General features: G+C 42.5%; 1 protein-coding gene across 2 annotated transcripts; it reads left to right on the top strand.

The window, feature by feature from the left end:
• Window positions 1-1505: 1505 nt before the first annotated feature.
• Window positions 1506-27663, top strand: st3gal8 (ST3 beta-galactoside alpha-2,3-sialyltransferase 8). Of its 2 annotated transcripts, XM_079556029.1 has the most exons (9): window positions 1506-1555; window positions 10480-10570; window positions 20840-21040; window positions 21121-21208; window positions 22084-22216; window positions 22283-22476; window positions 24221-24400; window positions 25155-25320; window positions 27469-27663. In XM_079556029.1, the coding sequence occupies exons 3-9, from the start codon at window positions 20878-20880 to the stop codon at window positions 27634-27636; spliced, it is 1092 nt and encodes a 363-aa protein (XP_079412155.1). In that variant the 5' UTR covers window positions 1506-1555; window positions 10480-10570; window positions 20840-20877; the 3' UTR covers window positions 27637-27663. The 2 variants fall into 2 exon arrangements, with proteins under 2 accessions (XP_079412155.1, XP_079412154.1); XM_079556028.1 differs by lacking the exon at window positions 10480-10570 and having other exon boundaries at window positions 1512-1555.

Below are 27663 nucleotides of genomic sequence, written 5' to 3'. Positions count from 1 at the left end.
AATCTAAAGTGTCCCGAGAGTTTACAGCCTACATTTGAAAGCTAAGACCACGTTGCTACCACGTCGTCACTTTTTTGTCGTGTTTTTGTGCTCAGTTCAGGTGGGAGTTAAGAGGTTGAGGCCTTGATTTGGCACAATTCATTGAATGCTTTTTAAAATGTCAGTGGAGGAAACAAACGTCTGTCAGTGGATTCCTAGATAAGTTAAAGAACGTCTTATTATTGATTAGAAAATAACTCTCATTTGACTCGTCGACATGTTTTCCTGATGTAAAAAAACACTCATTCCATCAGGAGATTGTTTTCAGATTTACCCATATATTCTGAGTTTGTTTCAGACGGATGTTTCCTGACCTGAAATGACCCGCTCTTGGCTCCGATAACCCTTTATTAAAGTTTACGACTGAAATAAAAGCATTGAGATAAAAGTGTTTGCTTTTCCTCCTCTGCAGCTGCTGATCTTCCCTCGGTTTATCAGCAAACATATTTTTAGCTCTGTTTCAGTCGCCTTCATTGGAAACTGTTTCTCACAATAATCAGTCCCAATAAAAGTCTGATCTGAATGTTCTGCTCGGTTTGATCCTCTGGTGAAGAGGAGGGAAAGTTTTTGAACCCGAGTTCATCCGAAGAACTTGGATAAAAGGAGAATTTCCTGATCAGTTAAATGTCCTTTATTTAAAGAGGGGGTATAATGCTTTTTTCAATCACACAGCACCAGTCTATATCACACTTCAATGATGACAAACCTTCTGTTGGTCTGTAAATGCAGTAAATTAGAAAAACTGCCTTGTATATAATTACTCTCTCAAAATGGCTGTAGCGAATGTCTTGAAATAGGCCTCTGTCTCTTTAAGAACCTCTGACCCTTTCAGACACGCCCCCTCCACACGCTGTCTGTGGCATCAGTGGGGAGGGGGTTCTGCCATCAGAGTTTTTACAGATTACTCAGAAATACGTGAATGTGCCAAGGCAACACTTCAGGCATGTTTTTAATGTTTTCCTTCTTGTATTATTATTTGTGGAGAACTACTGTGGAGTGATTTTTTTTTTTTCCTCATTGGGGTTTCATTTTCACCCATTTCTTTTTTTTTTTTTTTTCTTTTTTTTTTACATTTTTCTTATTTTTTGTTTATTTTTTTTCCTCATTTGTTCCTAATCTTTTCCCTTATTTTCTCTCATATTTTTTTTTGTTCAAATTATTCAACTAAAAATATCTAAATTATTTTCCATATTTTTCCTCATTTGCTTCTTATCTTTGCCCTAATTCCTTTATAATTTTCTTATTGTTTCTTCGTCCTTCCATCTCTTAAAAAAAAAAAATTCTTCTTCTCTCCTTTTTCAGACTTGTGTGTGTTTCATTCCCGCTGTTTCGAGTTTGTGAAAGTTTAAATCAACCCGGAGTCACGTGGTGTTTCCAAAAACTTTTGTCCCAGCTCGAAGCCCCGCCCCTATTTCCGCTGCTTCCTGTGAGAGGGGGGGGGGCGGGCCCTGACGGTAAGCCTCACGCACGCACACGGACCGACCGAGCGCACGAACCTGGAGCACGCACGGCCCCGGTAAGTCCCGTTTGGTCCCGGTTTAGTCCCGGTTCTGACTCGGTTTTGACTCGGGTTTGGGTTCAGAGTTCGGCTGTTTCCGGAGGTTTCCCGTTAAGGGCGAGTTTCATCTGTTTGGGGAAAGTTTTAGAGGCGAAGTCGGTTTGTTTCTGTGACAAACTGACCTTAAACATCACGTTCTTCATGTTTCGTGTTTTCATGATCAGTGAGAAAGATCCGGGAGTGAAACAGGAACTGGTTTAGTTTGACACTAAAGAAGAGGAACTGAACCTGAAGTGATGAAAAAACAACAGTTTCCCAAGAAAAAAACTATCAAAGAATCAAGAAACACAGACTGTTTTAACCCCTTAACCTCCGCCTGATCCGAGCACATTTTCTCCAGTTCTACCCAAATCTAAAAACTTCTCGACTGGAGCTCACAGCCGATAAGTCGGTTGAAGCCTCATTTGAAAGCTAAGACCAACAAAACTGATCTAAGCTTCTGCCTTGTTTTTGTTATTATGTTTTATATGTTTTTTATTGTGTTTTTGTCATATAGTCATTGCTTCTTTGTTGCCTTTTTTTTGTCACTTTTTAGTCACGTATTGGTCTCGTATTCATTGCTTTTTTGTCACTTTTTAGTCACGTATTGGTCTCGTATTCATTGCTTTTTTGTCTCTTTTTAGTCACGTATTGGTCTCGTATTCATTGCTTTTTTGTCACTTTTTTGTCACGTATTGGTCTCGTATTCATTGCTTTTTGTCTCTTTTTTGTCACTTCTTGGTCTCGTATTCATTGCTTTTTTGTCTCTTTTTAGTCACGTATTGGTCTCGTATTCATTGCTTTTTTGTCACGTATTGGTCTCGTATTCATTGCTTTTTTGTCACTTTTTAGTCACGTATTGGTCTCGTATTCATTGCTTTTTTGTCACTTTTTAGTCACGTATTGGTCTCGTATTCATTGCTTTTTTGTCACTTTTTAGTCACGTATTGGTCTCGTATTCATTGCTTTTTTGTCACTTTTTAGTCACGTATTGGTCTCGTATTCATTGCTTTTTTGTCACGTATTGGTCTCGTATTCATTGCTTTTTTGTCACTTTTTAGTCACGTATTGGTCTCGTATTCATTGCTTTTTTGTCACTTTTTAGTCACGTATTGGTCTCATATTCATTGCTTTTTTGTCACTTTTTAGTCACGTATTGGTCTCGTATTCATTGCTTTTTTGTCACTTTTTAGTCACGTATTGGTCTCGTAGTCATTGCTTTTTTGTCTCTTTTAGTCACGTATTGGTCTCGTATTCATTGCTTTTTTGTCACTTTTTAGTCACGTATTGGTCTCGTATTCATTGCTTTTTTGTCTCTTTTTAGTCACGTATTGGTCTCGTATTCATTGCTTTTTTGTCACTTTTTAGTCATGTATTGGTCTCGTATTCATTGCTTTTTTGTCTCTTTTTAGTCACGTATTGGTCTCGTATTCATTGCCTTTTTGTCACTTTTTAGTCACGTATTGGTCTCGTATTCATTGCCTTTTTGTCACTTTTTAGTCACGTATTGGTCTCGTAGTCATTGCTTTTTTCTCTCTTTTTTGTCACTTCTTGGTCTCGTATTCATTGCTTTTTTGTCTCTTTTTAGTCACGTATTGGTCTCGTATTCATTGCTTTTTTCTCTCTCTTTTTTGTCACTTTTTGGTCACGTATTTGTCATGTTTTCGCTGCTTTTTTGTCACTTCTTAGTCACATATTGGTCTCGTATTCATTGCTTTTTTGTCACTTTTTAGTCACGTATTGGTCTCGTATTCATTGCTTTTTTGTCTCTTTTTAGTCACGTATTGGTCTCGTATTCATTGCTTTTTTGTCACTTTTTAGTCACGTATTGGTCTCGTATTCATTGCTTTTTTGTCTCTTTTTAGTCACGTATTGGTCTCGTAGTCATTGCTTTTTTGTCTCTTTTTAGTCACGTATTGGTCTCGTATTCATTGCTTTTTTGTCACTTTTTAGTCACGTATTGGTCTCGTAGTCATTGCCTTTTTGTCTCTTTTTAGTTTTGATTGGTCTCATATTCATTGCTTTTTTGTCTCTTTTTAGTCACGTATTGGTCTCGTAGTCATTGCTTTTTTTGTTTCTTTTTTTGTCACTTCTTGGTCACGTATTTGTCATGTTTTCGCTGCTTTTTTGTCACTTTTTAGTCATGTATTGGTCTCATATTCATTGCCTTTTTGTCGCTTTTCGGTCACGTATTTGTCATGTTTTTGCTGCTTTTTTTTCACATTTTGTGCCACATTTGTGGGACCAAAACGCGTCAAAAAAAGCAATAAAACCGTGATGAAAACACGACCAAAAAGGATGAAGCCGTGACAGTCATAACCCGGAAGCGTAGGTTAGTTTTGTCGGTCTTAGCTTTCAAATGAGGCATGACACTGTAAAGCTCAACCGGAGAAAATGCAGGGGGTTAAGAGGTTAAAAAGATTGATTCTCTGTGGAGCCAGTTAGTGTTTTTTTACTCGAGTAAGATACAGATACTATAAAGTTACTCGAGTAAAAAGTACTACAAAGCTACTATAAGAAGTACAATGACTTCAGAAATATACATGTCTGGGTCTTTGGAGAAGGTTCATACTGTCTTCTTAGGTTAAGTCTATTACAGTCAAGCAGGTAAACTAAACCTTCTGTCTTACTATAAGAAACAAAACTGTAACATACATGTCTGGGTGCTGCTCGCCTCTGCCCAGTGTTGAGTCAAAATACCAAAACATGTATAGTGGGTAGGGATGTCACGGTAACCGGTGTAGCGGTAAACCCCGGTAAAAATTTTGACGGTGAAAATGACCGTCTTGTTTTGTGTTTTTATTATTATCTCGGTGAATAACCGCACCCGCGGTGTCGGCACGGTGAGCCTCACCAGCCACCGTCTCATCTGCTGCAGTTTCCGCGCATGCGCACTTTGTTGTTTGCAACCCAAACAAAACTTTCTCGAAGCTGGAATCATGTCCGACACGACAGCGCAGGATCTCTCAGCCTCAGAGTTCAGTTTGCAGAACGTGCAGGAAAAAGTGTCTCCAAATGCAGCAATACTTCGAACCTCTGACTCTCCTGCGTGACCGTCTCCCACAGCTCTATAGCAGTAAGTTAACGTTGGCGTTTTAGCTGAAATGCTGATGTGGGACTTTGGGTTGAGGGACAATGTAACGAGTCGCCCCATAGTGCGGCTGCAGCACCACCGCCAGAATAAGCCGTGTCCGGATACCTCCGCACGATGGCACAATGCGTCACGGGGCTCCCGGTGGCAGATTGCAATAGATTCACTCTCGCCGCAGATTTTATGAATTTAATAATGATGGCATTTTCCCAAATCTGCAAAGCGAAAGCTCACTGGAAGCACAACAACAATGTTCCTGATATAGACAGTTTATCTTCGTTTCTGACGCTATAAATAGTACATGTAATACCCTCGAAACGATCAACAACACATCGTTATAGTTCCTTTACTTTGATGTGAAAAGGCTTTGTCTGTATTTTTTTATGCAACAAGCACAGTTAAACTTTTTTGAAACGATTTCAGTTTGTGTAGGACTATCAATGCTTTCTGAACATATTAACACACATTTAAAAAAAATACTGCGATAATACCGAAAACCGTGATAATTTTGGTCACAATAACCGTGAGGTTATTGTTTCATACCGTGACAGCCCTAATTGGCTTGTTGCACGGTGTGGCTATGCTAGTTCCTCTGACCTGAAGGTGTGAGCGCCAGGACTTCCTGTCTGTTTTCTTTTCCTGGAATAATAATCATATTTTCTACAGATTATGTTGTGGGCGGTGAGGTCCCGGTCGATGATCATTTATTGTGTGTTCAAATCATGATCTCCCCTGAACTCGCCTGTGATCATAAAGGATTGATAGTTTGTCTTGAAGCTAAAGGCTAACGTGCTATTAAAAATATATATAAAAAGGCACTATTTCAAGTTGTGTAATGCATTAACCCCTTAACTCCCGCCTATCACAAAAATGTCACAAGAAATTGACAAAAAAATGACCAAAAATTACAAAAATGTGACAAAAATGTGATAAAAAATTGACGAAAAAATGAAAAAAAAAATGTGACAAAAAATTTACAAAAAAATGACAAAAAATTGACTAAAAATTGACTAAAAATTGACCAAAAAAGGACAAAAAAAGGACAAAAATGTGACCAAAAAAATGACAAAAAAATGACAAAAATGTGTTAAAAAAATTGACGAAAAAATGAAAAAAAAAATGTGACCAAAAAAATGACAAAATTGTGACAAAATATGACAAAAAATTGACTAAATGTGACAAAAAAATTGCAAAAATGTGAATTATTTTTACAAAAAATGGACTAAAAATGACAAAAATGTGACAAAAAATGTGGCAAAATATGACCAAAAATTGACTAAAAAATGAGTTGAATACCCAACAAAAAAATGATGTAAAAAAAATCTGATGACGTGAGGACAAAGATCCTCTCGGTTCAGGCTGGAGTTCAGAGGTTAAATTAGCCTTTAGCTTCAAGACAAACTCACTGATCCTCACAAACATAAACATCTCCTCTATGGAAATATTTCTACCAGAAACTCACTGGTCTGAGTTAATCTTAATGGAAATCAATACGAACAGGAAGTACTAGCGCCCACAGCTTCAGCTCAGAGGAACTAGCGTAGCCACATTGTGCAACAAGCCGATAGTGGGGTAAACTGAACCACCCAGTATATTTAGAAAATAGAACCGTTATGTTTTGATTTAGATTTTAGATTTGATCTTTACATGATTTGAACTCACCAGACAAAAGTGACCATAAAATAACTCACTTTTATGAAAAAGTGTTTTTCTCAGTCTTTGTCCTGAAACACAAAACTAACTCACGTCTGTTTATTGTTTTTCTGATGTTGTTTTTTTGTTGGATTTAAAGCAGATTAAGTTCAGGCAGATTTACTCTTAGATAAACTGTCTTGGTGATGTGAAAATAGCTCAGAGAAAATGGTAAATAATAATAATAATAATAATAATAATATTGCATTGGTTTTATATAGCGCTTTTTCTGGACACTCAAAGACGCTTTACATTGAATTATTCGTTCCCTCCATACTTGGTGGTGGTAAGCTGCTCTTGTAGCCACAGCTGCCCTGGGGTAGACTGAGCGAGATGGCACAGACTGGTTGCATTTAAAAGACCATATATTTGAGCAGCATCAGCTTCTTGGTTGTATAAGCTACGCAGCGGCAGAGTGATATGCTAGAAAATAGTCCCTCAAAATGCGATCATTCATGTGATGCAGGTCAGTTATATTCCAAAAATTACTCTATGGACACAGACATTTATATGGTTAGTCTGGTGTTATAAGTGATTTGCCTCAGGTGCTCTGTGGAGGCTAGCTGATACCATAGACATGCACTAGCCTTGCATTAGCCTAGCGCCACAAAACTCTTCAAATATAAGAACTGCATGAATAAAAAATAATAATAATAATCTCCAGAAATCAGCAACACTCTGGATAACTGGGAAATGAGGCCCTATACTGACGGCATAGAAGGGGGCGTGGCCTCGCCGAGGGGACAACAGAAGCATCATGTTAGCATTCTCCGTTATTCATGTATTTATGGGCTGTTGAACCACTTTGCTCCTCTCCATGTCTTTGTATCTTTATTTAGTAGCAAACTATGTTCATAATTCAGCGTTTGTTAAAATAGTTTTTGAAGAATTAGAGAACGTTTTTTTTTTTTCCTCAATTGTTTTCCCCCTTAACTGTTTTCAAACATGCCCATATATGGGAGATTCCAGAGATGCCGTCCGTATCTATGTCAAAAATCCTGTGTCAATAGAGCGACCATGTGACAAAAACGCTACAAAACAAAACGCTACAATAAAGTTACAAAAAAGCCATTAAAATGTGATAAAAACGTGAAGAAAAAAAAAACAAACGGCCCAAAAACCTGATAAATTTCGCAGGTCTTAGCTTTCAACTGAGGCAGTTCACTCTGGACTATAGGCTGTTAGCTTTAGTCCAGAAGCTGAACTGGAGAAAATGTGCTCGGTTAAAAAAAATTGTGATCAAGAGGTTGTTTTATGTGGGGTTTTTAGAGGCAAAATGTCATAATCTAAAGAGTATAAGAAGAAAAATATTTACTATGATCATTTTTTTGCATAAAATTGCACATGAGAAACACCAACATGTAAAGAATAAGATTTGATGATGTTTAGTAATAATAATAATAATAATACATTTTATTTGTATAGCGCTTTTCAAGACACTCAAAGACGCTTTACAGAAAACAAGAATAAAATCACACATAAAATGAGCACATTAAAATAGAGGGCAGTTATTCAATATTAAAAGCCTTTTTAAAGAGGTGGGTGTGATGGTGGAGCAGATCGGTGAGGTCTGGAGGGGCCAAATTATGGAGGGCTTTGAAAGTGATGAGGAGGACCTTGAGCTGGATGCGTTGAGGGACGGGGAGCCGGTGGAGGTTCTGAAGGACAGGGGTGATGTGTTCACGGGAGCGAGTGTGCGTGAGGAGGCGGGCGGCGGAGTTTTGGATGTTCTGGAGTTTATTGAGGGTTTTGGATGGTGACCCGTAGAGGGCGCTGTTGCAGTGGTCAATTCTGGATGTGATGAAGGCATGAATCAGAGTTTCAGCGGCAGAGAAGTCTGTAGTGTCAGTTTCACCTTTAAAGCATCTGTATCCTACTATTTTAGCAATTCAAAAGTAAAGTATAGGTATTTATATGATACATTGTACCTCTACCAGGAAGACACAACGCTTGGATTCAGTTAACTCCGCCCCCTCTCTCTGCCCATGCAACCGTAGAGATTGAAACATCACAGCAATTCATGAATGGCTAACACGCACGGTAACACATACGCTAACACACATGCTAACACACATGCTAACACACATGCTAACACACATGCTAACACGCACGCTAACACGCACGCTAACACGCACGCTAACACACACGCTAACACACACGCTAACACGCACGCTAACACGCACGCTAACACGCACGCTAACACACACGCTAACACACACGCTAACACACAGGCTAACACGCACGCTAACACGCACGCTAACACGCACGCTAACACGCACGCTAACACGCACGCTAACACACACGCTAACACGCACGCTAACACGCACGCTAACACGCACGCTAACACGCACGCTAACACGCACGCTAACACACATGCTAACACGCACGCTAACACGCACGCTAACACGCACGCTAACACACACGCTAACACGCACGCTAACACACACGCTAACACACAGGCTAACACGCACGCTAACACGCACGCTAACACGCACGCTAACACACACGCTAACACACAGGCTAACACGCACGCTAACACACACGCTAACACACAGGCTAACACGCACGCTAACACGCACGCTAACACGCACGCTAACACACACGCTAACACACAGGCTAACACGCACGCTAACACGCACGCTAACACGCACGCTAACACGCACGCTAACACGCACGCTAACACACACGCTAACACGCACGCTAACACGCACGCTAACACGCACGCTAACACGCACGCTAACACGCACGCTAACACGCACGCTAACACGCACGCTAACACGCACGCTAACACGCACGGTAACACATACGCTAACACACATGCTAACACACATGCTAACACACATGCTAACACGCACGCTAACACGCACGCTAACACGCACGCTAACACGCACGCTAACACGCACGCTAACACACACGCTAACACACACGCTAACACACACGCTAGCACACACGCTAACACACACGCTAACACACATGCTAACACACATGCTAACACACATGCTAACACACATGCTAACACACATGCTAACACACATGCTAACACGCATGCTAACACGCACGCTAACACGCACGCTAACACACACGCTAACACACACGCTAACACACACGCTAACACACACGCTAACACACACGCTAACACACATGCTAACACACACGCTAACACGCACGCTAACACGCACGCTAACACACACGCTAACACGCACGCTAACACGCACGCTAACACGCACGCTAACACGCACGCTAACACGCACGCTAACACGCACGCTAACACGCACGCTAACACACACGCTAACACACACGCTAACACACACGCTAACACACACGCTAACACACACGCTAACACACACGCTAACACACACGCTAACACACATGCTAACACGCACGCTAACACGCACGCTAACACACACGCTAACACACACGCTAACACATACGCTAACACACATGCTAACACGCACGCTAACACACACGCTAACACACATGCTAACACGCACGCTAACACGCACGCTAACACACACGCTAACACACACGCTAACACATACGCTAACACACATGCTAACACGCACGCTAACACACACGCTAACACGCATGAGAACAGGCGTGTCCAGAGTAGGTTAGAAAGAGCTCCTTCTTCACAGCTTTCAGTGCAAACATGACTGTTCAGACGCTTTGTTTTCAGCGCGGACGCTCACAACAGAAATAATAAATAATAAATGTTTTATAAATTAAATCAGCCGTAAGGCATTACATTACATACGCCGGGCTCTTCCTGTTTGACACTATGACGTAATAAAACGTCAGAGTGTCACAAATCAGTGGTTTTCCAGGAGAGGTCAGAGAGCAGGATTCAGGAGGATTACTGAGAGCTGCGTGAATGAAGCCACAAACCACCCTGGGAGTGTTTTTTGATAAGGAAAGAGCATAACAACATGGCTAAAAGCTCCAAAAAGTTGATTTTGCATGATATAGGACCTTTAACTTTAGGACTAAACACTAAACAAAGAGACATTTCTAACTTCAGTTCTTTAGCGTCAAAATCATCTTTGTTCCTCTTTCCCTGAAGCTTCAGAACCAGAGGACGACATGTTTCTTTATGTGACTCTTCTCTGCTTTTCTCTTTTAGTAAAAAAGAACTAAACCGAGGAGGAAAGTGAAGCGTTTGGACGTGAGGGAAGTCTCGGTTCTGCCCGGTCCAGACGCCGCTCCGTAACGAGGTTTGATGTTGCTCTGATTGAATCTCAGACTAATGAAGGGCCGCGCAGCCGTCATTACTTCATTACTTCATTACTGCGTTACTCGGTAACAGGGGTGCGTCCACAGCGCTCCGTGTTTCCACTGCGAAGGCGAAGGTAGAACTTCTGCTTTTGAAGGGAACTAAAATCAGGGTTTACCCAGGCAGAAGTGAGCCATGTTTTACTTTAGAAGTACAGTAACATTTATTTAGATTGAAGAGTTTGCAGCGTCTGGCCTTAATCTCTGTAATGACTGGACTGATCCACATGAAACCAAAAGTGCCCCAGAGCCCGGCGTCTCCTCTCGGTTTTCCACTGCGGTGGCCTGGAGTCTCTGCGGGCGCTTAATCACAGGGTGGAGCTGTTGCCGGGCAGAACTGGCCGCCCCGCGCTCTGATTGGACACTTAATGACAGACTGGGCTCAGTCCGGACCTGAGTTTTAGGCTTTAGGATCAACTGCAGGGTCAGGACGAAAGCTCTGCACAGTCACAAGTTTAGCTCCGAGGTCGAGAAATGCGGGAAAATTCTGAACAATTTATTTCAGAAAATTGGGGGGAAAAATGGGGTATAAAGTGGATTTGTGTTTTTTTGCTTCCCTTTTGTCGTCCGTTCATGACAATGGTCTGATGAAGGGATGAAACAGGATTCCTGCAGGGTCTTAACCTCTTACCCCCCTCCTTAACCGAGCACATTTGCTCCAGTTCGGTTTTACCCAAATCTAGAAGCTTCCAAAAAAAAAAGCGATGAAAAAGCAAATGTTGTCATCACTTTTGCAGGTCTTAGCTTTCAAATGAGGCATTACACTGTTGCTCTCCAGCTGAAGCTTTAGATTTGGGTAAAGCTGAACTGGTGAAAATGTGCTTGGTTCAGGTGGGGGTTAAGAGGTTAAAAAGTGTTAAATTTGCTGAAAGTGTGCGTGCCTGAGTGAAGCGCGGCGGTGTTGTGATTCTGATGATTGATTGGAGGCGCTATAGCAATATAGGCGTTATCTGACAGATGTGCTTCTCTCCCCCGTGAGGGGGGGGGGGGTTTGTGTGAGGGGCTGGTACTTTTACTGCGCAAACTTTTGGACTTCATGTTCTTTTGAATCAGAGCTGAAGCTCAACGTCGGTGTGTGAAATAAACAGACTGTCGTCCGTTCTGTGTTCTGATCCTCATTCATGGATCTGTTTATCACATTTGTGAGGAGTCGTAACCTGGCACTCACAGCGACAGGTGCCTGTTAGCTCCGCCCCCGGGGGAGACCCTGGTTTATGCATTTCACATCTGGCATTATGGTTATTAGTTTGGAGACTGTATTTTGAGATTTGGCTTAATTTCACCAAAATCTGCTGTTTTCGGTCAAAAAAACATCAAAATGTAAAAAACATTGTCCCGCGACCCCCACTTTGGGAAGCACTGCCATAGTGAACAGAACACTGGTGAAGTGTGAACTCGTGGCCAGTTATTTGGAAATGATGTAGAATCTAATGCCCATCAAAATCAAATACTGTAGTTGTTAGTTGTCACTGCTTTTTTGTCGGTGAGGTTTTTTATTGAGTCCATGTAGTTCTTTATTTCAATTAAAAGTACTTTTGACTGGGAACATTTCGCTTTGTGAATTTGATATTTTCCACATACAATAGGCTGCGTTCACGTGACATCACAACATTCTAAAGAGCTTGTACTTTAAAAATTAAGGGGGAGGTCAACTGACGGTAACTATGGTAACTGACAAAATGCATATTTTTATGTCTTTGTTTTTTGGCTCATATCTCAGTCATTACTGGAGGAATCCACATGAAAAAACTGTCACAAAGTTCATTGTCTCCTCTGTCAGCTCATATGAACTAATGTACAATTATTTTCTCCGAAAAACGTCAGAAAGTGGTGACAATATGCAAAAAACATGACGTGATGTTGTCCAATAGAAAGGACTTCCAGACACAAAAATATTATCACAGGTTTGTGAATCCAATCACAATCAAATACTGATGAGGAAAAACATTTGTCAATTTGTCGTTTTGGAGATTTCTTACAAAAACTGCATTTCTCCCATAGAGTTGTATTGGCCCCGCCCTCCATCTGACATTATGACATCATTACATTCTAAATCATGAACGCCACCTATGGGATATATGCACAGTGACCCCACGTGATTTCCGCCTGGACATCAGCCAGAGGCTGTCCTTCCTGTCCGCTATCTCTTCCCATTAAAAATGAGCAGGTCCCACAGAAATGAAGCAATAGCTTAAGATTTGGTAAAGGACAGCGAGTAAAAGTTAAGATGTGACTGGAGCAGGTTAGGAAATATTACATGAGACGTAACGACTTCACTGCAGGAAACCTCCGTGTTCATAACGCTGGATGTTTTTGTCTTGAAGCTAACGCGGCTAACAAAATAAAAAATAAAACTAGCGCAAAGTTTAGAACGAGCCTGCGCAAAAAAGAATCATCCTGTTAGTAGTTTAAATAATATTTACTTGTTCACATGTTATATTATCATTTTCAACACTAGCCTTTAGCTCTAGGATAAAAGCTCCGCCCCTTACGACAGCTGGCGTTTCCTTTGGGTGCTGGGTTCACAGTGAACATGATGTTTGTGATACGTTTCTGTGACTCCGTCAGTAACTCGTCCTTAACCAGATCCTGAGCTCTATATTTGTGTGGGAACCTGGTAGTTGTGAACGTAAACGATCAGCGACGGGAAGTACAGCGTCTGGCTGACTGTCCAGGAAAAACTGTGCATATTGCCTCATACTTGTGAGACGTGCCCGCCCGTAGTCATGGCAACAGTCATGTAAAGACAACAGTTGGAAATCGGAGAAATGTCCTTAGTGGCTTCGTTCCATTGTTGATATTCACCTTATTCTGCCACGCCCATAAATAGGTTAACCATTTTTTTCTAATTTTTTGATTTGCGTGGCTGAAACAGATAATACTTTTTGGTTCAAAAGTTACTTTGATAGATCACTTTTGTTTAAAAAAGTTTCTGAAATGCGTCGGTAATGGAACATGTAAAGAAGAGCTGGAGAATATTTGCAGGACTTGTTTGGCAACAACTGCATTTGGGACCAATATCTGTACATTTGGAGATTAATGAATTACACGGATAATATTTATGGACAACTTTAAAATGAGTTTGTTTGTGCAGTATTGGAATGGTCAAGTCCAACTTTTTTCCAGTTACTTTCAGACTAACATTTATTCCAGTGAGCTTAATAAATGTAAGATTGATGCTCCAATTATTTCATGATTACATTTGTTGTCTGAAACATGAACAGCATTCACATAGAGCCTGTCAGTGGTTCGATGAGGTCCTGTGTGGTGCCCAGAGTCTTATCTAGGGCGTGCAGAGGGACAGGAAATGATGTCACAGGAAGCGGCGGTTTCCTCCCAGAGTCACATGGGCGCTTTGTAAAACCTCTACGTTTAAGTCTCTGAGTCTAAACCAGCGTCAGGGACAGAACGTCTCTGATGACGATAAACGTTCGTCAGTGTTTGTGAGTCACAGCTGCAGGTTCAGACATGAGAGCGACGCCGTTCAGGAAACGCACCGAGGTTTAAACTCAGGATCATTAGAGTCAGAAAAAGCCGTCACAAGCTCTTTTTATCCGTCATTAATTCATCTCATTATGTGCTGAGATAAAAAAAGGATCAATGGAGGGAACCTGATCACCTTTATTTCATTTAAAGGAACAGGCCACCGTTTTTACATACTGAGATATGTTCTTACCTGAGCTTTGACGAGTTCTTTAGGACCTGTCTGATCTTCCCCCGTGCCTTCAGTCACGTAAACACAGCGCAGACGGCGTTAGCATTTAGCCTCTCCCTCTCTCCACTATAGCTCCAAAACAGGTCAAGATAGAAGCTACCAAGCTATTCCACGTCTTCCCTATTTAAATATGGTTACGTGAAGTGTTCCACTACAAAGTATAATACACAAAATTAAACAATGTGGATTTTCTAAGCGGATAAAAGGGGGGACTATATTGTAAGGCGTAATAATACCAGGAGTAGTTTGGCATCCGCACAGTAAAGTGAAGATTACTTACTTTTCACTTTTCTATTATTTTTTTTTAAATAACAGAATCATGAATCATTTTGCTTTCACTTCACAGTTGTCTGTTACTTGTGTGTGAACGTTCAGTAAAAAATTCAAAATAAAATCTTAACGTTTAGGGTTGTAAACATGACAAAATGTGTAAAAGTTCGAGGTGTATAGTACTTTCGAGAGGACCTGTGTCTCAGTGTGGAAAAACGGTGGCCTGTTCCTTTAAGTCTCTGAGCCTAAACCAGCGTCAGGGACAGAATGTTTTTGATGGTGATAAAAGTATATCAGTGTTTCAGATTCAGACATGAGAGTGCGGCCGTTTAGGAAACGCACTTTTAGAGCCGAGGCTTAAACTATCAATCTATCAAGACCCCTGCCGGAGGAGCGAAGAGGCCGCCAAGGTTCATAAGGTAAAAGCAGTTCTGGCACTCTACAGCTAAATCCCCAAAACAGCGCGGCACTCGATGTGTTGACAGGCTGCACTTTTATGAATGATTCTTAAAACAGTCCCACGGTTGGACTCCTGGACTCTGCGGCTGAAGCGCTAGTTTTAGCTTTGCAAATATTTGATCGGCGCCAAAAGGGAACGATCAAATATCAGGCAATCGATTCCACATATCCCAAACTGAACCAATACCGGTTAACCTAAAACATATACAATAGGCGAACAAACGTGTGACTGTGATGTTGGGGCCGAGGGAGACGTGGGGCTCATTTGAAACTCTTTCCCAAGCAACAAACAGGAGCCTCTTTCACATTTACAGTGCCTCTCGAAAGTATTCATACACCTTGAACTTTTGCACATTTTGTCATGTTTACAACCCTAAACATAAAGATTTTATTTTTTTACTGAACATTCACACACAAGTAACCGACAACTGTGAAGTGAAAGCAAAATGATACATGATTCTGTTATTTTTCAAAAAATAGAAAAGTGAAAAGTGGGGCTTGCATAAGTTTTCATACAGCATGAATGAATACTTTGCGAACCCCCTTTTGCTGCAATAACAGCAGAAAGTCGTTTGGGGTTTGACTCTACAAGATTAGCTCATGTAGAGACTGACATTTTAGCCCATTCCTCTTTACAAAACAACTCAAGCTCTGTCACATTAGAAGGAGAGCGTTTGTGAACAGCAGTTTTCACATTATTCCACAGATTTTCAATAGGATTTAGGTCAGGACTTTGACTGGGCCATTCTAACACATTAATATGTTTTTATTGAACCATTCCATTGTAGATTTATCTTTGTGTTTAGGGTCATTGTCCTGCTGGAAGGTGAATCTCCGCCCCAGCCTCAGTTCTCTTGTGACTCCAGCAGGTTTTCCTCCAAAATGTCCCTGTATTTGGCTCCATCTTCACAACTATTCTTACAATCTCCTCAGTCCCCGCTGAGGAAAAGCAGCCCCACAGCATGATGCTCCCCCCCGTATATTTGACACTGGGGATGGTGCACTCAGGACGATGAGCAGTGTCAGATTTGCTCCATACATAACGTTTTGCATTTAGGCCAAAAAGTTAAATTTTTGTCTCATCTGACCAAAGCACCTTCTTCCACATGGAGCTGTGTCCTCCATATGACTTCTAGCAAACTTCAAACGGGATTTCTTATGACCTCCTTTCAATAATGGCTTTCTTCTTCCACTCGTCCATGAAGGCCAGATTTGTGTAGATATGACTTATAGTTGTCCCATGTACAGATTCCCCCAGCTCAGCGGCAGGACTTCACTGCTCCTCCAGAGTTATCTTGGGGCACTTGGTTACATTTCTTACCAGTGCTGTCCTTGTTCAGTTTGTTAGTTTAGGTGGACGGCCGTGTCTTGGTAAGTTCACAGTGGTGCTTTACTCTTTCCATTTCTGAATGATGGATTGAACAGTTGCTCCAGGAGATGTTTAAATCTTGGGAAATCTTTGTATAACTTAATGCTGCTTTAAACTTCTCCACAGCTTTATCCCTGACCTCTCTGGTGCTCCTTGACCTTCATGATGTTGTTTAGTGACCAATACACTCCGACCACAGCTCTGAGGGCCTAAAAGAACAGCTGAAATTATACTGAGAGTAGATTACACACAGGTGCCTCTATTTAACCGTTAGGCCAAGGTGTGAACATTCTGGAGTCATTAGGAATGTTTTAAAGGCAATTTAATGCACTCAGAAAATGCTGTATGAATACTTATGCAAGCCCCACTTTTCACTTTTCTATTTTTTGAAAAGTAACAGAATCATGTATCATTTCGCTTTCACTTCACACTTGTGTGTGAACGTTCAGTAAAAAAATTCAAAGTAAAATCTTAATGTTTAGGGTTGTAAACATGACAAAATGTGCAAAGGTTCAAGGTGTATGAATACTTTCGAGAGGCGCTGTATCTCAGTGTGGAAAAACGGTGGCCTGTTCCTTTAAGTCTCTGAGCCTAAACCAGCGTCAGGGACAGAATGTTTTTGATGGTGATAAAAGTATATCAGTGATAAAAGTATATCAGTGATAAAAGGATATCAGTGATAAAAGTATATCAGTGATAAAAGTATATCAGTGATAAAAGGATATCAGTGATAAAAGGATATCAGTGTTTCAGATTCAGACATGAGAGTGCCGTCCGACTCCTGGACCTCTGCGGCTGAAGCGCTAGTTTTAGCTTTGCAAATATTTGATCGGTGCCGAAAGGGAACGATCAAATATCAGGCAATCGATTCCACATATCCCAAACTGAACCAATACCAGTTCACCTAAAACATATACAATAGGCGAACAAACGTGTGACTGTGATGTTGGGGCCGAGGGAGACGTGGGGCTCGTTATGAAACTCTTTCCCAAGCAACAAACAGGAGCCTCTTTCACATTTATCTGGGGACTGTGTCATTCATCATCAGGGACAAAAAGCAATGAAAATGTGACAACAACGCAAGGAAAAGCTCCATTCAGATCAGTTTTAGCTTTCAAATGAGGTGTTTCTCTGTTGACCTTTTAGATTTAGGTAAAGCTGGACTGGAGAAGATGCGCTCGGTTAAGGCGGGGGTTAATAAAGTGAAACTAAACTAAAAAGTAGAAGAGGCCAGTGATCTCTGGGAATATTCTACCTTTTCTCTTGAACCTGGTGTTTTACTGAAACTCCCTGGGACTGTCTGTAAAACCAGCTTGATTCTATTGGTGGCTCAGATACTGTGACTCTCACCGACCTCAGGACCCACCTCAGGACCCGCCACAGCCCACACAAACCAAAGAGCAGCAGTGCGCCATGTTCTGCTCCACATGCTCCTCAAACGCAGACCCGTCCAACAGGACTCACTTTTTATTTGCAGCTGTTAAATCTGGAAATCGGCGTTTTAAAGGAGCACTGAAAACGGTCCTCCAGCTGAGAACCTCTGATCTCCAAAACAGAGAAACCAAAGCAACATTCCTCTGCCGCTCAGAGATAAGAGCAGGTCAGAGGAGCAGAGGAGGGTGTTTTCATACCAAGGAAAGGCCTTTTCTGCATCAAACATGGGAGACCTTTCAGATGTTTTCAGAAACTAAATCTAAAGAATGTTCATTTCCAGGTTTAAAGTGCATATGACACTTTAAAAAAAAAACATAGCTAACACAATTATATTTAAGGGGAGACACTACAGGCAAAACTCAATTTTTTTCAGTTTTCAGGTTTTGGGCCAAATTGGTCTCTGAACATATAAGCTTTTACCCGGAAACAGAAAACATGCCTAATCTTCACAATAACATGTTTAAATATTGCGCTGATTCAATGTTTGCCCATAGACTTATATGGGAGAACACAATTTCAAGGGCCTTTTTCTCAAAACATATTTTTCTGTCATTGTGGCGACACTATGTCCACATCAGTCGGACCTAAAGACTTCACATTTTCCAGCCTTGGACTGAACATTATTTGGAAGATTTTTTTCAGAGGGATTTTTTATTATTTAGCCCCATTTATTGAGTTTTGAATGTCAAAAAATAAGACACCTTGTTCTTATATGAAAAGATAAAATGACAGAAAACTTTTGTCACATTTATGCCAGTGATCGACAGCAAAAGTTTCAAATTGATTTCTGTAAATATGCATTTTTTTTCCTATTCACCGATTTCGCTAAACAGTGTACCCAGCTTTCTTTAGTTCGGCCATTTTTGTGATGTTTATGCTTTTATATAGTTAATATAGTTTTCTACTAAATAAAGTTACAAAGACATGGGGAGGAGCAAAGAGGTTCAACAGCCCATAAATACATAAATAAAGGAGAACGCTAACATGATGCCTTACGCTAACATCATGCTAATGCTAACCGCTTGCTAGCGCTAGCTACGACTGCCGTTTGTTCACTTCTACTGAGCATCTGCTGTGAGAAAATATCCATATGGGCCCGATTTACTCTTGACTTTATTTATGTGTGACAAATAAGTTCATATTCCACCAGGCTAAAAACAGAGGGAAAATTAAATCTCTAGAGAAACACAATTTTCCACTCTGTTTTTAGCCATTTTCTTCCAAAATGCACTTCCAAACCGAGTGCATTTTCTCCAGCTCGGCTTTACCCAAATCTTAAAGCTCGAGAAAAATAGAGACCAAAATGCAACAAAAATGTGGCAAAATCGAGACAAAAAAAGCAACAAGAAAAAAAACTATGGAAAGTCAACAAAATACCTCCGAAAACACGGCGAAAAACCAACAACGAAAGCACGACATAAATGCTTAAAAACGGTGACAAAAACAGCAGAAACATGCTCTCCAGTCGAGAAGCTTTTAGATTTGGGTAAAGTCGAACTGGAGAAAATGCGCTCGGTTAAAGGAAGTGTTAAATGTGTGCTTTTGTTTTGTGATGTATTAGTAACAAAGATTCCCCCTTAGGGATTTAGGATCTGGTTTAGTTCTGGAATAAACTCGTTATTAGTGAAAACATCTCCTTTAGTTTTTCGGTCCAAAGCTCAATAAAAATAAACGTGTGAGGAATTTGAGCTGTAAAAAAATCCTTCCAGACGTTGTGCAGAGTCTGTGGGAGCGACTAAAGAGCAGAAACAGTGACTCAGCGAAAGTCGAACACGTTTCAGTTTTCAGACGTTTATTGGTTTCCAGTCTCGCTCCGGCAGAATGTTCCACACGGGTTTGGTCTCGCGTGGCTCAGGAACCGTGACCCCTCCTCCGCCGTTTAAGCCTCGTCAGACTCTGTGTGAAAGTGAATGTGTGTCAGGCTGCGAGATGAGTCTGGAAAAGGACAAAATGTTTCCATCCAAGTTTGAGTGAAAAATAATGACGGCGTCTCCTCTTCTTCTGGAGCGAGGCCTGGTTTAAAACCTCTTAACCCCCGACCTGAACCCAGTGCATTTCCTCCAAAAATGAGCCGAGAACGAGGCCGAAACACAGAACAAAAGACCAGCCAAAGCGTTGGATGCGATGCGATTTTGCTTATTGGACCCGGAACTACAGAGAAATTATCAATAAACTAAGACTAGGAATCTGCTTAAGGGGAGACACTACAGGCAAAACTCAATTTTTTAAGTTTTCAGGTTTTGGGCCAAATTGGTCTCTGAACATATAAGCTTTCACCCGGAAACAGAAAATATGCCTAATCTTCACAATAACATGTTTAAATATTGCGCTGATTCAATGTTCCCCCATAGACTTATATGGGACAGTGCAATTTCAAGGGCCTTTTTCTCAAAACACATTTTTCTGTCATTGTGGCGACACTATGTCCACGCCAGTCAGACCTAAAGACTTCAGATTTCCCATCCTTGGACTGAACAATATTTGGAAGATTTTTCAGAGGGATTTTGTAATATCTAATCCCTAGCCCCATTTATTGAGTTTTGAATGTCAAAAAATAAGGCGAAAATTACATTTTTACAAATTCTTCCACTAAAAAACAGCTTATTTAAAAACTAAACAAGAAATCCAAAATCCGCTCTGAAAAGTGTTGGCAACTCATTTATCAATAAAATGACACCATAGATTTGAATGTAGCTCTGTCCATTATTCAGATTTCGCCGCCAAAAAGATTTTGGGAAATTTGGGGCATTTTTAGGCATAAAACACCTTGTTCTTATATGAAAAGATAAAATGACAGAAAACTTGCAATGTATTTTTTTCTTACATTTATGCCCCAGTGATCGACAGCAAACGTTTCAAATTGATATCTGTAAATATACATTTTTTCCCTATTCACCTGCAGTGCCTCGCCTTAAAGAAGAGTCCGAAGGCTCTGGACTAAGCTTGCCTCTTTGCCTCTTTCAGGAAACGCCTTTTATGGAGGTCACCTGACCCCGGCTATCATGGCGATGAGGAGGAGGCTGTGCGCGCTGTCGTTCGCCGCCGCCGCACTCTTCCTCATGCTCGCCACGCGTCAGAGACACTTCCTGTCTCTGACCCCGCCTCCCCCGCCTGAGGTCACGCCCACACGGCAGCACAAAGCCGAGGCCCCGCCCCCTCATAAAGGTGAGCTCTTTTTCCCGTTAACGCCGCGCCCTCTCTGACGACGCTTTGATTAATCTCCCATGATGCATCTGTGTCCACAGGTGAGCAGCCTGTGACCTCTAACCCCAGGACACGCCCTCCTCCTAAACAAGCCCCGCCCTCTTCCACACAGGAAAAGGAAGTGAAAAGGTAAAGGAAGTAGTGCCAAAGATTTTATAAAATATTTATTTTATTTTATTTCCTCTGGGAGGACGGGCCTTGTAGGAACCGACAATGTAATAAGGACTTACACGGCGATAATGTAATAATTATTACGTTATTGTTCTGACAAGATGAAAATCGTTCACAAATGTAATAAATTCAGCCAATATTGTATGTCTGTTTTGTTTTTGGCAGTTGTGATAGTTTCAATGTAAAAAGTCATAATTAATTTCGATAAGTATCGGAAATTGGGATGAAGGTTGACTGACTGTACTAACCTCGCTGTAAATATTTCAGTGGAGAACATGCCTGTGTTTCTAAAGGTCGGAGAGTTTGTCTTGAAGCTAAAGGCTAACTAGCTCAAAGCTAGCTCAAATTTTTAATAGTGCCACAAATGTGAACTAATCTGCATAAAAACAATCATCGTTATTTATTTTTAGTAGTTTTTCAATTCCATGTGAGCCGTTTAAGCAGCTTAAAGACAAACTCTCTGACCTTTAGAAAAACAGGCATCTCCTCCACCGGAGTATTTACATCCTACAGTAAGTTTTTTACCACACAGTGAGTGATCATCTACTGGGAACTCACTGTCCACCTCAGAATCTTTAAGAAATATGACGATTCGAGCGGGTCTGTGCTCATCTCATTCCGAAGTGAATACGGACAGGAAGTACTGGCGCTAAAGCTACAGGTCACAGGAACTAGCATAAAAACATTGTGCAATATGCCAATTCTCTTTCTGAGCGACAAAGTAAATGCAGATGTTTGCAGGACAATTTTAAATATTTTATATATTTGTAAAAATAAACCTTCAGTCCCAAAAACATTGAAAGTGTTGGTTTTTGTCTTTGCTTACTTCTCAGGTCGTGTGGCTGTGACTCCTGTGTCTCTGATGTGGCGGGCTCTGATTGGTTCAGGCAGAGGTTCAACCCTGAGCAGCAGCCAATCCTCCGTCAGAACCAGACCCTGGAGGACGGCGCCCTCTCCTGGTGGCTGGTCAGTGACGCTAAACTGGAGTAAACTCCGATAACGCTCAGTCTGACTCTTGTTTCCTCTCGCCAGTCGTTGCAGCGCTCGGGAGACGGACGCACGGTGCAGGAAGTGATGTCAGAGCTGTTCGCTGTTATAGCCCCTCCCCCACCGCCGCAGAAGCCCCACCCCTCGCTGTGCCGCACATGTGCCGTTGTCGGGAACTCAGGGAACCTGCGGGAATCCGGCCACGGGGAGCTCATCGACTCCCACCACAATGTCATTAGGTGACACACCGCTCACTCCGCCATCAGGCCCCACCCACTACACCATCAGGCCCCACCCACTCCCCATCAGGCCCCACCCACTCCGCCATCAGGCCCCACCCACTCCCCATCAGGCCCCACCCACTCCCCATCAGGCCCACTCCGCCATCAGGCCCCACCCACTCCACCATTAGGCCCCACCCACTCCACCATTAGGCCCACTCCGCCATCAAGCCCCACCCACTCCCCATCAGGCCCCACCCACTCCACCATTAGGCCCCACCCACTCCCCATCAGGCCCCACCCACTCCCCATCAGGCCCACTCCGCCATCAAGCCCCACCCACTACACCATCAGGCCCCACCCACTCCCCATCAGGCTCACTCCGCCATCAGGCCCCACCCACTCCACCATTAGGCCCCACCCACTCCACCATTAGGCCCACTCCGCCATCAAGCCCCACCCACTACACCATCAGGCCCCACCCACTCCCCATCAGGCCCCACCCACTCCCCATCAAGCCCCACCCACTCCGCCATCAAGCCCCACCCACTCCGCCATCAGGCCCCACCTACTCCACCATTAGGCCCCACCCACTCCCCATCAGGCCCACTCCGCCATCAGGCCCCACCTACTCCACCATTAGGCCCCACCCACTCCCCATCAGGCTCACTCCGCCATCAGGCCCCGCCCACTCCACCATTAGGCCCCACCCACTCCACCATTAGGCCCACTCCGCCATCAAGCCCCACCCACTACACCATCAGGCCCCACCCACTCCCCATCAAGCCCCACCCACTCCGCCATCAGGCCCCACCTACTCCACCATTAGGCCCCACCCACTCCCCATCAGGCCCACTCCGCCATCAGGCCCCACCTACTCCACCATTAGGCCCCACCCACTCCGCCATCAGGAACCCCATGAGGTCCATGCTCCCGTTATCGACAACGTCGACAATTTTCAGACATAACTTTGGAACAGGAAGTGAGATTTGCGGTCTTATGTGTTGGAAACTAGACATTTCTGCCCCTCTGAGGAGCCGTGTAACGTTGCAGTGAAAATTTGTACATCTTCTTCAGAAGAAGTGGTTTCTCCTCCAATATATATATAACAATATAACTGTTTCATGATTGCACATGTTCAGATTTCTTTTAAGAATAGATAATCATAATAAGATAAAACTAGGCAGCATGTGTGGTAGAAAAACGCACAGAAATATAGTCCTGAACAACATCTCCACTTTAGTCACTCCTACAGACTCAGCTAATTTTTTCACACAAGGATTTTTACAGATCTAATTCTTTATTTAGCTTTGAACCAAAAAACGAGGAATGTTTCTGCTTACTCAAAAGCTGAACAAGATCCAACATCCCTCTGAACAAATCTCCCGTCTTTAGCCGCTGCTGTCTCCCACAAAGGAAATGACCATGTTTAGATTAGATTACAGCGTCATCTCAGTCACAGCCTACACATGGATACCAAACGTGTCAGTATTTGGGAAAGAATAAGCGTGGGAAAGACCTGACCACAGCTGGAGGACATTTTACAAACTGTTTCAAAACCTTCCAAATCATTCCAAAACTTTCCAAATTGTTTCCAAACTTTTCCCAAACTTTCCAAATTGTTCAAAACGTTTGGAAAAAGACTAGGGAGCGCCACAGTTGGAGTTACTTAAAGATCTGTTTTTTACTCTGACTCTCAAACTAAATCTCTGTAGCACCTGCTGACATCACGACGTGGTCTGTCCTCTCTCTCTCGCCGCAGGATGAACCACGCTGTGATGGCGGGCTTCGAGCAGGACGTGGGGAACAAGAGCACGCATCACTTCCTGTACCCGGAGAGCGCCATGGACCTGCGGCCGCGGGAGCACCTCGTCCTGCTGCCCTTTAAGCTCCGCGATCTGGAGTGGGTCCGCAGCGCGCTGACCACGGGCGACGTCACACGGTGAGGCCACTCTGATTGGTTCTGATCCTCTCTCCTCTGGTCTGATTGGCTCTTGACCCTCTCTTCTGATTGGCTCCTGACCCTCTCTCCTCTGATTGGCTCCTGACCCTCTCTCCTCTGATTGGCTCTTGACCCTCCCTCCTCTGATTGACTCCTGACCCTCTCTCCTCTTATTGGCTCCTGACCCTCTCTCCTCTCCTCTGATTGGCTCTTGACCCCTCTTGAAACCTACTTTGTTTTTTAAGTTAGGGTCTGCATGTTTTGTACATTGTAAATTTCATAAATATTTGTCTCGTCCAATCAGAAAGCAGAATTAGCACAAAGAGCCTCCCACAAACGTTTACTTTAAGTTTACTCCATCAACATGTCCTCAAGCGCCGCCAATTTAGCTCTATGTGATAAAAAAATTGAAAAAATACAATTTCCATGCACCTTTCACAGCCAAGCGATTAATCGATTAATCGTAAAAAATAATCGGTAGATTAATCGATTACCGAAATAATCGTTAGTTGCAGCCCTACTCCTGACCCTCTCTCCTCTGATTGGGTCTTGACCCTCTCTTCTGATTGGCTCCTGACCCTCTCTCCTCTGATTGGCTCCTGACCCTCTCTCCTCTGATTGGCTCCTGACCCTCCCTCCTCTGATTGGCTCCTGACCCTCTCTCCTCTGATTGGCTCCTGACCCTCTCCTCTGATTGGCTCCTGACCCTCTCTCCTCTGATTGGCTCCTGACCCTCTCTTCTGATTGGCTACAGGACATATATGCGTGTGAAGGAGCGTGTGTCCGCAGACAGAGACCGCGTGTTGGTGGTGAGTCCGGAGTTCTTCGGTTACATCCACCAGAACTGGACAGAGAAACACGGGCGCTACCCGTCCACCGGCTTCACTGCCGTCATCTACGCCCTGCACACCTGCGACCAGGTAACCAGGATTAAAGTGGAAAATGCAGATCTTCAATGTTAAAGACATGAGAGAAAAAACACTATACTGCGTTCAAAATTATTATGCAAACTGTATTTTTGTGTCAAAAAAGGTAAAAAGATTTTTTTTATGAAACTCATGGATGGTATTGTGTCTCAGGCTCTTTGAATCACTGACATTAATCTCAGAGACCTGGGATGATTAGTTTTCAGGTTAAGCCCAGTTAAGGGAAAAACTACTGAAAAAGGACGTTCCACATTATTAAAGGAATAGGCCACCGTTTTTACATACTAAGATATGTTCTTACCTCACTTTAGTCGAGTTAATATATCCCCGTCTGGTCTTTGTCCGTGCGCTCTGCCAGGCAAACGGAGCACATACGCAGCCTCTCCCACATGTCACATAGCTCCGAAAAAGCTCACGATAGAAGCTACCAAGCTCTTCCACGTGTTCCCTATTTAAATAAAGTTACGTGAAGTGTTTTCATGCGAAGTATATTTACCCAGAAATGTAGCATGTCGATTTTATAAGCAAATTGTGAGGCGTAATGATACGAGGAGCAAAACGTCTGCGCAGTAACTCCTAAAGGTTATTGACGGAAGTGAGCGGGGGAAGTCTTTAGGAGTTACTGCGCGGACGTTTTGCTCCTCGTATCATTACGCCTCACAATATAGTCCCCCTTTTTATTTGCTTATAAAATCGACATGCTACATTTCTGTGTAAATATACTTTGCATGAAAACACTTCACGTAACTTTATTTAAATAGGGAACACGTGGAAGAGCTTGGTAGCTTCTATCGTGAGCTTTTTTGGAGCTATGTGACATGTGGGAGAGGCTGCGTATGTGCTCCGTTTGCCTGACAGAGCGCACGGACAAAGACCATACGGGGATATATTAACACGTCTAAAGTGAGGTAAGAACATATCTTAGTATGTAAAAACGGTGGCCTATTCCTTTAAGCAGATCATCATTTTCAAGCAATATGGGAAAGAAAAAGGATCTCTCTGCTGCTGAAAAGCATGAAATAGTTGAATGCCTTGGTCTAGGTATGAAAACCTTCGATATTTCATGAAAGATTAAGCATAATCATCGTACTGATAAGAGATTTGGGTTTGTGCAGATAATGGCACAATATGGACGGTTTCACACAACACATCAGATTAAGAGAACAGATGCTACAAAGCAGCAGACAGGTATTTGAAGCTGCTGGTGCCTCTGGAGTCTCCTGAACATCAAGGTGTAGGACCCTCCAGAGGCTGCAGTTGTGCATAAACCTTCTATCCGGGCCTCCCCTAAACGGTTAATTGAAGCTGATGAACAGAAACGGCTGCAGTGGCTCAGAAATACATGAGGACTCATTTTCAAACAGTCTTGTTCACTGATGAGGCCGTGTAACCCTGGATGGTCAAATGGATGGAGTAGTGGATGGTTGGTGAACGGCCACAATGTCCCAACAAGGCTGTGACGTCAGTAAGGAGGGGGCGGAGTCATGTTTTGGGCCAGAATCATGGAGAGAGAGCTGGTCGGCCCCATTAGGCCCTTTTAGGATCCCTGACATCCTGCAAAGAAATCCAAGCAGAAACTCTCCAAAAACTCACAAGTTTAATGGATTTAAGAATTTTGAAACTGCTCAAAGAAGGGCTCCTATGGTTAAATATAACTTCACCTGTTATGATTGCATTGAAATAGCTTTTGATTTCAGTAAATATGACCTCCTAATGCTACAAATTCAACAAATGACCATTTTCAGTTCAAGCTTAAAAATGTATTGAAACATAGAGTTGCATAATAATTTGGAACAGTAAATTTTGAGGTTTTTACTATATTTTGGGGGAAAAAAATGTTGTCACATTTTTTAACCACATCTAAATGATCCTCTACCAGTTAAAGACTTGAAAATTATGCTGACTCTCATTTGAGTTGACAATTTAGAAATTCTTAGAAAAATGTCATTTGTAATTTGTGTTCCAAATTATTATGCAAATTACATTTTTCTAAGATTTTCTAAAGTGTAGTTGTAAAACATTTTCTGCAGAAATTCAAACCCGAAGCTGCAACCGTCAAAATGATCATCAGATGAAAAAAAATAAAACAAGCAAAATGTCCTTCCATCCCTCTCTGATTGGCCGCCTGTCTCTGTCCTGCAGGTGTCGCTGTTCGGGTTCGGCGCTGACTCGGAGGGAAACTGGCATCATTACTGGGAGAAGAACAAATTCGCCGGAGCCTTCAGGAAAACAGGCGTCCACAACGCGGACTATGAGACCGAGATCCTGCAGCAGCTGCACCGCGAGGGCAAGGTCCAGCTCCACCTGTAACCCGGGCCTAAGCTGGACCTGAACCGG

Source organism: Gobius niger (genome assembly GCF_951799975.1).
Source record: "Gobius niger genome assembly, chromosome: 5".
Lineage (NCBI taxonomy): Eukaryota > Metazoa > Chordata > Actinopteri > Gobiiformes > Gobiidae > Gobius > Gobius niger.
Note: the sequence above shows the minus strand (reverse complement) of the source record. Positions and strands in the feature narration are given on the sequence as shown.